The sequence below is a fragment of the Macaca fascicularis genome, chromosome 16 (assembly GCF_037993035.2).
Source record: "Macaca fascicularis isolate 582-1 chromosome 16, T2T-MFA8v1.1".
NCBI classification, from domain to species: Eukaryota; Metazoa; Chordata; class Mammalia; order Primates; family Cercopithecidae; genus Macaca; species Macaca fascicularis.
The window spans coordinates 38,185,879-38,203,014 of NC_088390.1; the positions used below are offsets into that span (position 1 = coordinate 38,185,879).

The 17,136-nt window shown below is 43.1% G+C and overlaps 1 protein-coding gene across 11 annotated transcripts in view; it reads left to right on the forward strand.

Annotated features, from left to right (window-relative positions):
- The first annotated feature begins 3,827 nt into the window (after positions 1-3,827).
- SUZ12 (SUZ12 polycomb repressive complex 2 subunit) overlaps positions 3,828-17,136 on the forward strand; it is a 69,004-nt gene continuing 55,695 nt past the window's right edge. For 4 of the 11 annotated variants that reach the window (XR_012425498.1, XR_012425499.1, XM_005583372.5 and 1 more), the window contains exons 1-4: positions 3,828-4,341; positions 7,775-7,821; positions 7,911-7,975; positions 15,107-15,175. Coding sequence is in view for 7 of the 11 variants with exons in the window: in XM_005583372.5 (XP_005583429.1) it covers positions 4,068-4,341; positions 7,775-7,821; positions 7,911-7,975; positions 15,107-15,175 (455 nt within the window). In the remaining 4 variants the exon portion in view is untranslated. Of the gene's footprint in view, positions 4,342-7,774; positions 7,822-7,910; positions 7,976-11,377; positions 11,515-12,303; positions 12,357-12,893; positions 12,945-15,106; positions 15,176-17,136 lie in introns of all 11 variants that reach the window. The other 7 variants (XM_065531197.2, XM_074018956.1, XM_065531201.2 and 4 more) reach the window with 6 other exon arrangements.

The window sequence follows — 17,136 nt, forward strand, 5'->3', positions numbered from 1 at the left end:
CTCATGCCTCAGCCTCCTGAGTAGCTGGGGTTACAGGCACCCACCACCATGCCCAGCTAATTTTTGTATTTTTAGTAGAGACAGGGTTTCATCATATTGGCCATTCTTGTCTCGAACTCCTGTCTTTGTGATCTGCCCACCTTGGCCTCCCAAAGTGCTGAGATTACAGGTGAGAACCACTGCGCCTGGCCTTGTTGACTTATTTTAATAGTGTCAGCCCTAAATTTTAAGGAAATGAGGATGAGTGGATAGAAGGACATTGTACAAGTAAAAGGGAAGCTTGATACTTTCATTATTTTAAGTCAAGTGCATTCATACTGATGATTATTCATTCCAGCACATCAGAGGCAATATTTACTGATTTTTTTTTTTTTGAGACGGAGTTTTGCTCTGTCACCAGGCTGGAGTGCAGTGGCATGATCTCGGCTCACTGTGACCTCTGCCTCCTGGGTTCAAATGGTTTCCTTGCCTCAGCCTCCCCAGTAGCTGGGACTATAGGCACGCACCACCATGCCCAGCTAATTTTTTGTATTTTAGTAGAGACGGGGTTTCACTGTGTTGGCCAGGATGGTCTCAATCTCCTTACCTTGTGATCCGCCTTAGCCTCCCAAAGTGCTGGGATTACGGGCGTGAGCCACTGCACCCGGCCTACTGATCTTTCTTGACTTAGAAATGACATATGAGCCAAGATTGCGCCACTGCACTCTAGCCTGGCAACAGAGCGAGACTCCGTCTCAAAACAACAACAACAACAACAAAAATAAAACTCTTTATTTTTCTGGCGTGATAATAAAGCATGAGGGCTCCAGAGACACTGCCTGGGTTAAAATCCCAGTTTGTGCAAATTTCTTAACAAGTCTTGCGGTTATTTTCTCATCTATGAAATAGATATATTAATAAGTGTCTACCTCAGAGGATTGGCGTGAGAATTGCATGAGTTAAGCTTGTAAAAACTTAAAATACTGCCTGGCACATAGTAAGCACTCAGTCATTATTATCCAAATTTATATTTGTGCACTTGTGTCCAACCTTATTCATCAAGACTCACTGGATGAATCCCAATTCTATGCCAGGCACAGTGATAGACACCTCAGCTACCAAAGCATCCATCATCCGTGCCCTAAGAGCTTAACAGTAAAGTAGAAAGAAAAAAAAAGACTTGCTGCTATAACACAAAGTTTCTTTTTTTTTTTTTTTTTTTGAGACTGAGTCTGGCTCTGTCGCCCAGGCTGGAGTGCAGTGGCCGGATCTCAGCTCACTGCAAGCTCCGCCTCCCGGGTTCACACCATTCTCCTGCCTCAGCCTCCCGAGGAGCTGGGACTACAGGCGCCAGCCACCTCGCCCGGCTAGTTTTTTTTTTTTTTTTTTTGTATTTTTTAGTAGAGACGGGGTTTCACTGTGTTAGCCAGGATGGTCTCGATCTCCTGACCTCGTGATCCACCCGTCTCGGCCTCCCAAAGTGCTGGGATTACAGGCTTGAGCCACCGCGCCCGGCCAACACAAAGTTTCTTAACTTGAACAGGGTTCAGGAAGTCTGAGAACTTGAATGAGAAAAAAAATACATATTTATTTGCACTAACCTCTAGCTAGAATTTAGCATCTCCTTCAACTACTAATAGGTGACAAATCATAGTAGTGTTAGAAGTGCCTGTGGCTTTGTTACCAAGAGAAATGACTGATATTTCTCTCGGGAGGCGAAGGTTGCAGTGAGACAAGATCGCGCCCTTGCACTCCAGCCTAGGTGACAGAATGAGACTCCGTTTCCAAAAAAAAAAAAAGAGTACAGAGAATAGTGTAATAAACAAAAGGGGATTCTGAACTTTTTGTCTGAATATAAAATATAGCTTGTCCTTACCAACAGGCATTCCTTATTTCAGGTGAGAAGCTATACCTAATTTCGGATGTGTTCTTGAAATGCCAAATACTATATACATCATTTGTAGAGGTCACTTTCTTCCTTTTTTTTTTTTTTTTGAGACGGAGTCTCGCTCTGTCGCCCAGGCTGGAGTGCAGTGGCCGGATCTCAGCTCACTGCAAGCTCCGCCTCCCGGGTTCACGCCATTCTCCTGCCTCAGCCTCCCGAGTAGCTGGGACTACAGGCGCCCACCACCTCGCCCGGCTATTTTTTTGTATTTTTTTAGTAGAGACGGGGTTTCACCGTGTTAGCCAGGATGGTCTCGATCTCCTGACCTTGTGATCCACCCGTCTCGGCCTCCCAAAGTGCTGGGAGTACAGGCTTGAGCCACCGCGCCCGGCCGAGGTCACTTTCTTAAGTAACAAAGGCTTTGATAAAACCTGTACTTTAAATATTTCATCATTACAAAGACAACTAGTTTTGTAAACAACTTGAATAACCATTCCAAAGACACTTATTTTGTAAACAGTGTTTTGCAGTTAACTATAGAGAACCCAAGTAGACATCTGAAAAATGCTGTTGAGCAAATGTTTATAGATTGGGATTTTTGAAATTTTAATTTAATTTAATTTCAAAAACAATAGGATGTAAATTGGAAGAACATCCTTAGAGATCATCTTTTCCAACCTGAAATTCAAATCTTTAAGAATATTAGCTCAATCTGTGCCAAACCAATCTGTGCCAGAAGACTGAAATGGGCCTATGCGTCTATCATTTAAAGAAAGACCTGACCGGGCGCGGTAGCTCACGCCTGTAATCCCAGCACTTTGGGAGGCCGAGGCGGGCGGATCACGAGGTCAGGAAATCGAGACCAGCCTGGCCAATGTGGTGAAACCCCGCCTCTACTAAAAACACAAAAAATTAGCCCGGCGTGGTGGCGGGCGCCTGTAATCCCAGCTACTCGGGAGGCCGAGGCAGGAGAATCGCTTGAACCCGGGAGGCGCAGGTTGTAGTGAGCCAAAATCGCGCCACTGCACTCCAGCCTGGGCGACAGAGCGAGGCTCCGTCTCAAAAAAAAAAAAAAAAAAAAAGCAAGATCTGCAAAACACCGGATTCCTTCTCAGCTTTCTGACCTGAAAAGGTATAGATCCTCAAGAAGGGAAGAGTGTATGTACGTACTTCTCAGCCAGTTTACCGCTCTGACCGCTCTTACGGTGTCTGGGGGCAAAAAACTAAGGATCTAGACTTTGCTCCCATCACGAGATCTTCCCCTCAGGATCTCGGTAGTGACCCTGAAGCCTCATGGCATCTACAGAAAATAGTTTTCCTTGTCTATAGAGCATCCCTACGGCGATGTAAGTCACTCCTTTTGGTGGAGCTCAGTCGCCCCCGACAGCAGCAGCCGCAACCCCTAGGCTGTGCAGGGTGGGATTCGGCCATGGATGGCTTGGGGCACATGGTGTCGAGGGGACAGGGGACGCGATCCCCGCCCCAGGAGCCCCTCAACTGAGAAGCGACCCCGACCAGGGTCACACCAACCCCCCAGGCAGGTCCCTTCTTGGGAAGTTAGAGACTCGCTGATATGTAAAAGATCTCAGTTCATTTAACAGGCTCCTCGCTACCAGTTTCTTGGAGGCCTGCTTCTTTTCAGGGGTCCTCTAACCCCCTGGGAGCGGTGACTGACGACGCTCAGAAGGCGAGAAACGGCTCCCTAAACCGCTCTCTGGGTCCCTCTCTCCCCACAATGCACCGGGCCAGCAGGAAGGCCGCTCCGACCCCTAATTTTCCCGCGAATTCAGTTCAAAGAGGCGGCCGGGCCCGCGATCGGCAGCGCGCACGGGCCAACCAAGCCGCGCCTCCGCGAGAAGCACCTCCGCGTGACTGACGGGGGAATCCGCGGGCCAACGGGCTGGGCGGCCCAGCGGCGCGCGCTCCCGCCGGCCAATCAGAGCGCCGGGCGGGGGAAGTGGGCGGAGCGAGGCCAGGGTAGGGTGAGCGGCCTCCCGAGCGGAGCGGGGCTCTGAGGAGACACTTTTTTTTTCCTCCCTCCTTCCCTCCTCTCCTCCTCCCTTCCCTTCCCCTCTCCTCCCCTCTCTCCTCCTTCCCCCCTCGGTCCGCCGGAGCCTGCTGGGGCGAGCGGTTGGTATTGCAGGCGCTTACTCTCCGGGGCCGCCCGGCGGGTAGCTGGCGGGGGGAGGAGGCAGGAACCGCGATGGCGCCTCAGAAGCACGGCGGTGGGGGAGGGGGCGGCTCGGGGCCCAGCGCGGGGTCCGGGGGAGGCGGCTTCGGGGGTTCGGCGGCGGTGGCGGCGGCGACGGCTTCGGGCGGCAAATCCGGCGGCGGGGGCTGTGGAGGCGGCGGCAGTTACTCGGCCTCCTCCTCCTCCTCCGCGGCGGCAGCGGCGGGGGCCGCGGTGTTACCGGTGAAGAAGCCGAAAATGGAGCATGTCCAGGCTGACCACGAGCTTTTCCTCCAGGCCTTTGAGAGTGAGTGTGTGCGAGGCTTTGAGGGCAGGAAGACCCACTCTGCCAACACCGGGGATGGGACACTCTGCTGGGCCCCCTTCCTCCTCGGGAGTCCACTTGTGTGTGAGTGGAGGGAGGAATTGAGGGGATGTCCCCCTTTCGGGGATTACGTCTCCAGGGGATCCGGAGTCTAGGGCCTTGGGAGAGCTGGAAAAGAGGGTCCGAGTAGGTTTTTGACTCCCCCAAGATTGACGCAAGAGGCTCGGGACGGGCCCCACGTTCAGAGCAGGCGGCTTTTAGATGAGGAGGTAGCAGTTGAACTGAGCCGCAGTCACATCCGTGTGAGATTAGTTCTTGTTTTCTTTCATGCCTTTCGGACTCTAGAAATACAGGGGTTTCGGTTGTAGCTTTTGAGGGGCAAAATGAAGCCTGTGAAGGGATGAGTGCAGTCGAACCGAAGAAATTGTCCTTAGTCTGAAATGCTTTCGCGCTAACTTGGTGCTGCAGGTTCACATGGCACCTTTGGATGCTTAAAACCCTTCTAATCTATCCTCCCATTTTGTGGATATATAAACTGAGCCAGAGAGTAGTCAAGCATCTTCTCTGGAGACGACCCCGGAATTCTGTTTTTTATACTGGATTTACGGAACATTTTCTTACGTCAATTTCTGTTTCTAAGGTCTGTCTGGAAGGTGAAACTGACTTATTTGGAAAGGAGAGCAAGGTGTCTGGAAACAAACAATAGAATTTATTAAAAACATCGTGACTGTAAATAATCCTGATTGTTCTTTAAGGAATGTTATATCCTGATTGGTTTCCTTTTTTGCTTTTGTGTGTTATAATTTGGGTGATCTTTAATAGCTGAATAATCTTACAGAAACTTGAATAAACTTGGCTCTACCGCCCAGTGTCCTTATTTACAATTTCACTGTGGCATATGTTAAGGGCATGGTATCAGCTGTGCTTGGAAAGATGTATTACATTGTTGGCCGGGCGCGGTGGCTCAAGCCTGTAATCCCAGCACTTTGGGAGGCCGAGACGGGCGGATCACGAGGTCAGGAGATCGAAACCATCCTGGCTAACACGGTGAAACCCCGTCTCTATTAAGAAATACAAAAAACTAGCCAGGCGAGGTGGCGGGCGCCTGTAGTCCCAGCTACTCGGGAGGCTGAGGCCGGAGAATGGCGTGAACCCGGGAGGCGGAGCTTGCAGTGAGCTGAGATCCGGCCACTGCACTCCAGCCTGGGCGACAGAGCGAGACTCCGTCTCAAAAAAAAAAAAAAAAAAAAAAAAAAAAAAGATGTATTACATTGTTTAATACCCTTCCTTCTTTCTCTCTCATTAGTGCTTCAGGAAATTCTAATTGGAACTTAATAGAAGAAATTTCAGTTTTTATCAAAACGAATATTGAACCTGCTTCAGAGAGATTCACATTATTCACATATTATATTTCTTAATATACTTTGAAATATCTGGAGAGGCTTTAGTTGGAAATAGGATGGAGAACTGAAGGGGAGTGGTGACAATGATACTTGTTTGTACCCCTTCTAAAGTATCTCATCTCCCTTTAGTTAATTTAAAATAAAACTAACCAATTGAAGATTTAGGTGGAAATTTTTTTTTTTTTTTTTTTTTTTTTTTTTTTTTTTTTATGAGACGGAGTCTCGCTCTGTCGCCCGGGCTGGAGTGCAGTGGCCGGATCTCAGCTCACTGCAAGCTCCGCCTCCCGGGTTCCCGCCATTCTCCTGCCTCAGCCTCCCGAGTAGCTGGGACTACAGGCGCCCGCCACCTCGCCCGGCTAGTTTTTTGTAGTTTTTAGTAGAGACGGGGTTTCACTGTGTTAGCCAGGATGGTCTCGATCTCCTGACCTCGTGATCCGCCCATCTCGGCCTCCCAAAGTGCTGGGATTACAGGCTTGAGCCACCGCGCCCGGCCTTAGGTGGAAATTTTAAAAGTTCCTTCTGAATGTTAAGAGAAGATAAATCCTCCAAGAAAGTTTTAACTATTTGAGTTCTGATGAGTCCACCTCAGAGAAGTCAAGTGTCATTAAGAGCTAGAAATGGTCATAAAACAACTTGAAGTTGTTTACTGGAAAGTTTAAATACTCTAATGTAATTATTCACATAGTTATTCCTATTTGGTTTATTTTGATACTGCTGTATAATGACCTAACGTGATACTAATAGGTCATTAATGTAAATGATATGATGGTATATGTATGTATTTTTCATCGATTTAAGTCCTGTATAACAAATTACATTTTAACTAATTTGAAATTTAGCTCATTTTAAGCGTTGGAAAGACTGTTTTGGGAATCTGTCAGTTGTGTAAAAAATACATTGAAGTAATATTTACATTGGACAAAATAGATACAACTTTAAATTATAATTAGGAATATCTATTGAGAATTTTTGCTGCAGTTTGTGTCCGAGATTTATTTCAATATTGACTGACTTTTGAGTGCAGTGGATCCTACCTGTAATCCTAGCTACTCTGGAGGCTGAGGCTGGAGGATCGATCTTGAACCCAGAAGTTGGAGACCAGCCTGGGCAACATATCAAGACCCCTTTTCAAAAAAAGAAAAAAAAAATACCTTGACTAACTTTCATCGTACCTGTATTAGGAATGTCTGGATCTGTATTAGGATGTCATCATATCTGTATTAGGATGTATTAGGAGTCTGTTTTGGCTGACTACAAATTTTTTAAGTGATCATTTAAAAAGTGAAATTTTCATCTTGTTTGGCATCAATCAGTAGTTGTTTTGTTGACTCCAGCTACCTATTGCAGCTGACTTTTGGAAGAAAATCTGTTATAAATAGTTTAAATTAGCTAAGTTAAATGAGTACAACTACTTCTCTTCAGTTCTGCCCAGTAACAATAACTATCTTAGAAAGGCTTAAGAAAAATATTGTAGAGAACCTTCAGTATAAAAAGTGTAGATGAACTTTGTGAATGTATGCCATTGATGTGCATACTAACTTTCTTGATGTAAATATTTAGTGCGATATAAATATTTAGTGTGCCGCGCGTGGTGGCTCACGCCTGTAATCCCAACACTTTGGGAGGCCGAGGCGGGCGGATCACGAGGTCAGGAAATCGAGACCATCCTGGCTAACACGGTGAAACCCCGTCTCTACTAAAAATACAAAAAATTAGCTGGGCGTGGTGGTGCGCGCCTGTAGTCCCAGCTACTTGGAGGCTGAGGCAGGAGAATGACGTGAACCCGGGAGGCGGAGCTTGCAGTGAGCCGAGATCATGCCACTGCACTCCAGCCTGGGCGACAAAGCGAGACTCCGTCTCAAAGTCTCAAAAAAAAAAAAAAATAAATAAATATTTAGTGCATGATTTCCATAGCAGATGATTAGTTTATATTGATTATAACATGGTCTAGGTTGATATTTTTCTGATAGGTAAGTTTATATCATGTTTGGATTTTGTTTTCTTTTACCTAGAGCCAACACAGATCTATAGATTTCTTCGAACTCGGAATCTCATAGCAGTAAGTAGTCAACAAAATTCATCAATATTATTTCTCTCTTATAACTGCATCTGTATTCAATTTTAACATTTTTAAAACTCTTTTTGTAGCCAATATTTTTGCACAGAACTCTTACTTACATGTCTCATCGAAACTCCAGAACAAACATCAAAAGGTACATTTTATGAATCTTATTTCAAGCTGATCAAAGCATGTTTTATTTTAAAGTATTTCTCAAAATTTACAGAACAAAAATAAAGTACTGTAACTAAAGATTTAACATGAAAACTGAAGTAAGAGAGTGACTGGTTGAATTGGTTGCACAGTGGTTTTCAATAGTTTCATCTTTGTAAGTCTCAGGTTATTATTAGTTTGTTGTTTTTTTTTTCTAATAGAAATGAGGCTGGGTGTGGTGGCTCACGCCTGTAATCGCAGCACTTCGGGAGGCCAAGTCGGGTGGATCACTTGAGGTCAGGAGTTCGAGACCAGTTTGGCCAACATGGCAAAACCCCATCTCTACTAAAACAAAAATTAGCCTGGCCGGGTGTAGTGGTGTGTGCCTGTAATCTCAGTTACTGGGGAGGCTGAGGCAGGAGAATTGCTTGAGCCTGGGAGGCGGAGGTTGCAGTGAGCCGAGATGGTGCCATTGTGTTTTTGGTTTTTTATTTTGAGAGAGAAGTCTCACTCTTTTCCCCCAGGCTGGAGTGCAGTGGTGCAATACCGGCTCACTGCAACCTCCGCCTCCTGGGTTCAAAAGATTCTCCTGCCTCAGCTTCCCAAGTAGCTGGGATTACAGGTGCCTCCCACCACAACCAGCTAATTTTTGTATTTTTAGTAGAGATGGGGGTTTCCCCATGTTGGCCAGGCTGGTCTCGAACTCCTGACCTCAGGTGATCTGCCTGCCTCGGCCTCCCAAAGTGCTGGGATTACAGGGATTACAGGCATGAGCCACTGCTCCTGGCCTTTTTTTTTTTTTTTGGAAACGGAGTCTCTCTCTGTCTCCCAGGCTAAAGTGCAGTGGCGCAATCTCAGCTCACTGCAACCTCCGCCTCCCAGATTCAAGAGATTCTCATGCCTCAGACTCCCGAGTAGCTGGGACTACAGGCGCACACCACCATGCTCGGCTAATTTTTTGTGTTTCTAGTAGAGACGGGGTTTCTCTGTGTTAGCCAGGATGGTCTCGATCTCCTGACCTCGTGATCCACCCTCCTCGGCCTCCCAAAGTGCTGGGATTACAGGAGTGAGCCACCATGCCCAGCCTGGCCTTCTTTTTTTTGTGATGGAGTTTCGCTCTTGTTGCCCAGGCTGGAGTGCAGTGGTGCTATCTTGGCTCACTGCAACCTCCGCTTCCCGGATTCAGGCAATTCTCCTGCCTCAGCCTCCTGAGTAGCTGGAATTAGAGGCACCCGCCACCACTCCCAGCTAATTTTTTGTATTTTTAGTAGAGATGGGGTTTTACTATGTTGGCCAAGCTGGTCTCAAACTCCTAACCTCATGAGCTGCCCGCCTCGGCCTCCCAAAGTGCTGAGATGACAGGCGTGAGCCACTGTGCCCGGCCTCCACTGGTTATTTTCAAGTTTGATAGAAGTTGAGGATTTAAGTATTTGCCAAAGGGCTCAGGGTAACTATATTTGTTACATAAAATTTAAGTTAATTTTTGATTATTATGTGTAATTTGAATTAGCTCCTATAGTGGTAGGTTCAGAAAGTCTCATTTTATATCTTTGGTGGTATTCTTTTCTTTTTTTTTTGGAGACAGTTTCACTCTTGTTGCCCAGGCTGGAGTGCAATGGCACAATCTTGCTTCACTGCAACCTCTGCCTCCTGGGTTCAAGGGATTATCTTGTCTCACCCTCCCAAGTAGCTGAGATTACAGGTGCCCACCACCACGCCTGGCTGATTTTTTGTATTTTTCATTGAGTCGGGGTTTTACCATGTTGGCCAGGCTGGTCTTGAACTCCTGACCTCAGGTGATCCACCCACCTCAGCCTCCCGGAGTGCTGGGATTACAGGCCTGGGCCACAGCGCCCGGCCTTGGTGGTGGTCTTACTGAAAGGAGAAACACTTTTGAAATCAATAGGATGAAGGTTTTTTAAAAACAATGAAGTCGTAATCATTAGATTTTAAAGTGGGGTCTGGAGGTGGGAGACAGCTTATTTTTGCTGTATAACATGTACTACTTAACCGTATGTAATTTTCAATGCAAGTTTTTTGTCCTAGGTGCAAGATTATATTTGAGCGTATCAAGTGAACAAGTTTACGTTTAAAGGCGAGAATTCTATTAAGCATTTGGTATTGTTGTTATAGTTTTAGTAAAATCATCAAGTTACCGCGTTAGAGTTTGAAACTAAGCTCTTTGGTGGACTGCTACTGTTTATTACTACTACATTTCTATAGCAAGACATGGTTGAATTTTGTAAATACATCTGCTTGTATTTTGAAGATTGAAGTGTTACAATTATTTGTCTTTTGGCAGTCTTTCTGAATAGAGAGAGTGCATGAGCAAGTTTGCATTGCAATTAATAGGTGAAAATTGCTAAGCACCTAAAAAGGAGGTGATGAATTAGGTTACAGAATTAGTTTTGTCCACCCTTTACCTGTCTACTTCGTTATTTGATCTCTGCCAGCATTCAGCATGCTTTTTCTGTAAAGGACCAGTAAACAACAGTAATTATTTTAGGCTTTGCAGCCAGGATGCAAAATTGAGGATATTATGTAGGTACTTAATATAAAAAGAAAGAAAATATTGGCCGGGCGCGGTGGCTCACGCCTGTAATCCCAGCACTTTGGGAGGCCGAGGCGGGCGGATCACAAGGTCAGGAGATCGAGACCACGGTGAAACCCCGTCTCTACTAAAAATACAAAAAATTAGCCGGGCGCGGTTGTGGGCGCCTGTAGTCCCAGCTACTCGGGAGGCTGAGGCAGGAGAATGGCGTGAACCCGGGAGGCGGAGCTTGCAGTGAGCCGAGATCGCGCCACTGCACTCCAGCCTGGGCGACAGAGCGAGACTCTGTCTCAAAAAAAAAAAAAAAAGAAAATATTTACAAATTTTTAAAATTTCAGTCCAAAATGTCAATCCGTAAATCTTTTATTGATAAAAATACAACAGTATAAGATAGAACATTTCTTAATACAGGCCTACTAATGAGAAATGTAGAATTTTATTTTTTATTTTTGTGAGGGTAGCGGAGATAACACTTAGCTTAATTGGGGTTCAGAGTTAGTGTTTTCTATAATCAAATCAATTGCTAATGTTTATCTATAAAAACCATTCTTACCTTCTGGGCTGCACAAAAACAGGCAATACGCCAGATTTGGCCATGGTCCATAGTTTCCCCACCCTTGATTTATTCTATAAAACTAGTAGAATTTGATTAACTTTTTTGTTTCATCAAACCTTTTTTGTTTTGGAGACAGAGTCTTGCTCTGTCACCCAGGCTGGCGTGCCGTGGCGTAATTTCGGCTCACTGCAATCTCTGCCTCCCAAGTTCAAGCAATTCTCCTGCCTGAGCCTCCTGAGTAGCTGGGATTACAGAGGTGTGCCACTACGCCCAGCTAATTTTTGTATTTTTATTAGAGACAGGGTTTCACCATGTTCATCAGGTTGGTCTCGAACTCCTGACTTCATGATCCGCCTGCCTTGGCCTCCCAAAATGCTGGGATTACAGTCGTGAGCCACCGCACCTGGCCATCAAAACATTTTTAATATAGAAGGTCAGTTGAGTTGCTGTCTAAGATGCAACCTGATCTTAATTTAAAAAGTGATTAAATTATTGTACAATAAGTTTGCATTCATAGATTAAAAAGTACACATTCATTTTATTATTATTATTATTATTATTATTTTTGAGACGGAGTTTCGCTCTTGTAGCCCAGGCTGGAGTGCAATGGTGCGATCTTGGCTCACTGCAACATCCGCCTCCCGGGTTTAAGTGATTCTCCTGCCTCGGCCTCCTGAGTAGCTGGGATTACAGGCATGCACCACCACGCCCAGCTAATTTTGTATTTTAAGGAGATATGGGGTTTCTCCATGTTGGTCAGGCTGGTCTCGAACTCCCGACCTCAGGTGATCTGCCCACCTCGGCCTCCCAAAGTGCTGGGATTACAGGCGTGAACCAGTGCGTCCTGCTAAAAAGTACACATTTAAAATCTAAGTTCCATTTTCCTGTCATGTTTATTAATTTGTCCCATTGCAGGATATGTTTCTGTTGTCTGCATGGGTAGAGATAATTTTAAAAGCTTAGTTAAGTAAAAACTGATTTTCTTAATTATTGCCCTTTAGGTTAAAAAAAAAAGTCTTTGGGGAATTTTTAAGCAGTCTGCCAGCCAAGAAACATTTAAGTCCCACCTAGTTTAGTTCCTACAGAAATGCATAGGAATAGGCTGGGCATGGTGGTTCAGACCTGTAATTTCAGCATTTTGGGAGACTGAGTTGGGAGGATCACTTGTGTAACTTTTAGTACATAACCATATGTAATTACGAATGCAAGTTTTTTGTCCTAGGTGCAAGATTATATTTATTTGAGCGTATCAAGTAAACAAGTTTACATTTAAAGGTGAGAGTTATAGGCCAGCCCTGGCAACATAGCGAGACCCTATCTCTACCAAAAATTTTAAAAAGTAGTTGGGTGTGGTGGCTCATGACTGTAGTCCTGAATACTCAGTAGGCTGAGGCAGGAGGATCACTTGAGCCCAGAAGTTCAAGGGTTACTATGAATGTGTCAGTGCACTCTAGCCTGGGCAGTAGTGGGAGACTGTCTCAAAAAAAAAAAAAAAAGTATGGGAATCCTTTAATCATCTTGTTAGATGCCTAATCTTATATATATGACTTATTAGGACTAATTATTAAGAAATTATAACCCAACTCATATACTGTTGTCTTCAACGTAGTTGGTGACTTTGGAAGGTGGCAGATTTAGCCCAGTGATTGTCGTCTTTTTCTCAAAATGTTTTCAGAACTCCTTTTTTACTATTACAGCAACATAATATCCATTGTTGGAATAAACATATCACTCCCTTTAAAGTCATACTCTCAGTCATGATATTAATTCTGGTATATTTATTAAAGTCAGCTTATGCTTTACTCTTTCTAGGAGTATTCAACTTTTATAGGCGAACGCTGCCCCAACAAAGTAGAAATATAGGTGAGGGAAAGGGCATCATTTATTGAATCCGTTTTGCTAGATTTCGTGTAAGCTGTTTCTGAACTCGCCCAAGAAAATTTTCTGAAATTTCTTGAATTTTTAAATATTCTCCTTTTCGATGACCTTTTGATAATTATTTCCTTTGTTAAATCTGACCTACAGTAACTTTACCTTTCTAAAGAACAGAAATACTTGGTGTTGGGGGAGGAGCGGCTTTTGTATAGTTGCTTATGAGGTTGGTTTTGTTTTGTTTTTTCCTAAGGAAGGCTGGGTTGCTTTTGTGATTTATCTGTTTCAAATGGTTGTTAATACTCAATTCTATTCACTTCTTCTGTATACTTCATAAAGGTAGAAGAGATGAACCTTAGAACTTACAGTCTTTTTCTGCAGACAGAATTTCTTAATCATTACATAAACATTATTCTGAAAAGTTTTCAGTAATTTCATGGCCCTCCTCAATAGTAACTTTCAGTATTTATACTGAATAGCTCTTTGCAACTAGCTTAAAAGAGTCCTTTATTTTTCTTCTTTTTTCTCTCTTATCTGTGGAGATTGAAAATACATTGCCATCCTTCAGAAAGCACCTCTTACTGTACACTATTGGATGAAACTTTACTATTGAAGTTTTCAGTAACTGTAAAGGTAAAGAGAGAAGCTTTTTTTCCCTTAAGATCTTCGCTATGGAGGCTTTTCTCATTCACTTGAAATATAGATTGTATCAGTTCTGCTCTAATATCAGTATTTTACTATAATATATTTACATTAATATTTCTCTACTGTTAATTTTTACAGTAGTTGACTACAATAAATGCTCTTTTTTGGCCAGGTGTGGTGGCTCACGCCTTTAATCCCAGCACTTTGGGAGGTGGGGATGGATGGATCACCTGAGGTCAGGAGTTCAAGACCAGCCTGACCAACATGCTGAAACCCTGTCTCTACTAAAAATTCGAAAATTAGCCGGGCGTGGTGGCGCATGCCTGTAATCCCAGCTGAGGCTGAGGCAGGAGAATTGCCTGAACCCGGGAGGTGGAGGTTGTATTGACCTGAGATCACGCCGTTGTACTGTAGCCTGGGCAACGAGTGAAACTCCATCTCAAAAAAAAAAAAAAAAAAAAGTTCTTTTTGAGGAATGAGATTATTCGTAATTTTTGGTGTCTGCATTCAAGCATTATAAAGTAATAAATTGATGTGGAATACATTTGACTTTTCAAGTTCTAAATAGGAAGGGACTATATGAATATAAAGAGAAACATTTTTTTCTAATTAAATTATATATGGGTATAGCTTTTTAGACTCTCTGGAACATATCATAGACCACCTTAAGAGCTAAGATGAGGCTTGTTTTACAATCCATTCATTCTTTAATTGCTTTGAGAGATTATACTTAAGTTTCTGTTTTTCGGGAAATAACTTTTTTCTCTTAAATTTGTCAGGTTAAAAGCTAATAATTTTATTATGATTCGATGGATGATCATTCCGTAACTTCAAAAATTTTTCATGATGTCAATAACCATCTCTTTAATATGACATATCATTGAGCTTTAGGCTTTGCTGATAATCTTTGAGGATACCTTATGAACGTCATATATATTTTATAGAATATTTCTTTTTTTATGTGATGATGCTAGTCCATATTTGTTGTGTTACTTAGTATATGTATTAAGTGTTTCAGAATACACGTAATTTATATTTGTTTGGCTCAATTCAACAGATACTTGAATATCTACCACGTATAAGGCACTATGCCAGCACTACATAGCTTTCCTTGAAGGAGAACTGTCACTGCCCTTCAGGAGCGTATAATCTAGTAGGATAAATAAAATATTTACATGAGTTTTACATGTAGAAAACTGAATGAAAACCAAGTGTCAAAATAAACGTAAACCAAGTACCATGGGTAAGGAGAAATCACTGGTTTGGGAATAATTGGGAAAAAAGTTAAATGAAAACAAGTTAGCGTTTTAGATGGGGCTTGAAGGCTTGTCTGCTGTATTATACACGGTCTCCATAGTATTCATTGTTATGGCTAATTATCCATAATTTATCTTACTAAAAATAATCAAAATCTGATTTCCATCTTGCCTATTAGAGTGACAATAAAGTATAATTTGTTTCTTTTTCCCAGTTGAGAAGTGATTATTTTGTTTATCTGTTTCTTCCAGGAAAACATTTAAAGTTGATGATATGTTATCAAAAGTAGAGAAAATGAAAGGAGAGCAAGAATCTCATAGGTAAGATAACCTATCAGTTTACATTAAGTGATATGCTTTAGGAAAGAGGAAAAATTACAGTGATCATTTTCCTAGTGATCACCTTGATATAAGGAGTTAGAAGGAATCTTAGAGGTCAGTTTGGTCCAAACACACACACAAGTCAGGAATTAATTTCTGTAGCATTCCTGGCAGAAAATCCTTAAGCTTTGGCTTGAATACCTCCAGTGTAGTTGTATTTATTATTGTTTGTCTTTATTACCAGTTTATTCCATTTTGAGTGAAACCTCTGACTTCTGCTGTTGGTCTTAACTCTACCACCTCATTTAAAGAGGGCTACTCATATTTATGTATATGTGCTAGGTAGTGTGGCAGGGACTTCACAATATCACATATCTTGTAAGTTACTCTCAAATATGAGAGGGGTTCTCTTTTTTCCATCTTTTTCTTACTTAAATCTGTCAGGCAACATATTCATAACTTTCATTTCATGTTTGAAATATGTTTTTCACATAGTTTCAGAAACTTGAACATTTGGACAGAATCTACTTGTTGTACATTATCAAATATATACCTAGAACTAATCCCTAAATGTTCTGACTAGTCTAATATCTGTCTAGATAGTATGCTTCTATTTATTTTTTGATATGTAAACTGTTTGTTTTTTGATGTTTTTGATAGAAAATTGAATATTCTAAAGAGAAATAGCAGTTTGGGTGGTATTTGTTCATTCATTAACTACCAATGGAGAGAATGCAGAACTAAAATTACTAGATTTGGCCGGGCGCGGTGGCTCAAGCCTGTAATCCCAGCACTTTGGGAGGCTGAGATGGGTGGATCACGAGGTCAGGAGATCGAGACCATCCTGGCTAACACGGTGAAACCCCATCTCTACTAAAAAATACAAAAAACTAGCCGGGCGAGGTGGCGGGCGCCTGTAGTCCCAGCTACTCGGGAGGCTGAGGCAGGAGAATGGCGGGAACCCGGAAGGCGGAGCTGCAGTGAGCTGAGATCCGGCCACTGCACTCCAGCTTGGGCGACAGAGCGAGACTCCGTCTCAAAAAAAAAAAAAAATTAAATTACTAGATTTTTGAAAAAATAGAGTTGGAAAATTTGTCACAATGTATTTTTATTTTCCTTCTAAAGTTTTAAATTGTAGCTTACCAATTTAGATAGGATATACACTCAGTGATGCATCAATTATGCATCTTGTTGTTTTCCCATTGTTCTGTTGACTGGTAAAAGACTTCCTTTTGGCCGGGCACGGTGGCTCAAGCCTGTAATCTCAGCACTTTGGGAGGCCGAGACAGGCAGATCACGAGGTCAGGAGATCGAGACCATCCTGGCTAACACGGTGAAACCCCGTCTCTACGAAAAAATACAAAAAACTAGCCGGGCGAGGTGGCGGGCGCGTGTAGTCCCAACTACACGGGAGGCTGAGGCAGGAGAATGGCGTAAACCCGGGAGGCGGAGCTTGCAGTGAGCTGAGATCCGGCCACTGCACTCCAGTCTGGGCGACAGAGCGAGACTCTGTCTCAAAAAAAAAAAAAAAAAAAAAGACTTCCTTTTTTTCAGTCACTTATATTTTAAGTTTGGCTTTGGAATGAGGTGATTTTTTTTTACTTGAGTTGTAAAACGTTAGTTTTTATTTTATATCCTGCAATCTTGTGGGGTTGAAGTATAATTTATATTTCCATGTCTAGGCAATCCTGACTTGTAGATAAACTGTGATAGTCCATTCTAGAAGCTGAGATCATGAATTGTTACCTGTTGTATCTGTTAATGCCTGGGGAGGACCCTATAAGATAGAACTGAGAATATTCCCAGTGCACGCACATTTTTCTTTACTAGCGTTTATATTCCAGATTCTTGTCTGGTCACTCACCCTAGACAGAGCTCTTGGGAGCCTCAGGGCCTTTTTTACTTAAAATACAGACTGTAGTAAGATCCTGGTCTGACCTCCCTGCTGCTTTTCTCCTGAC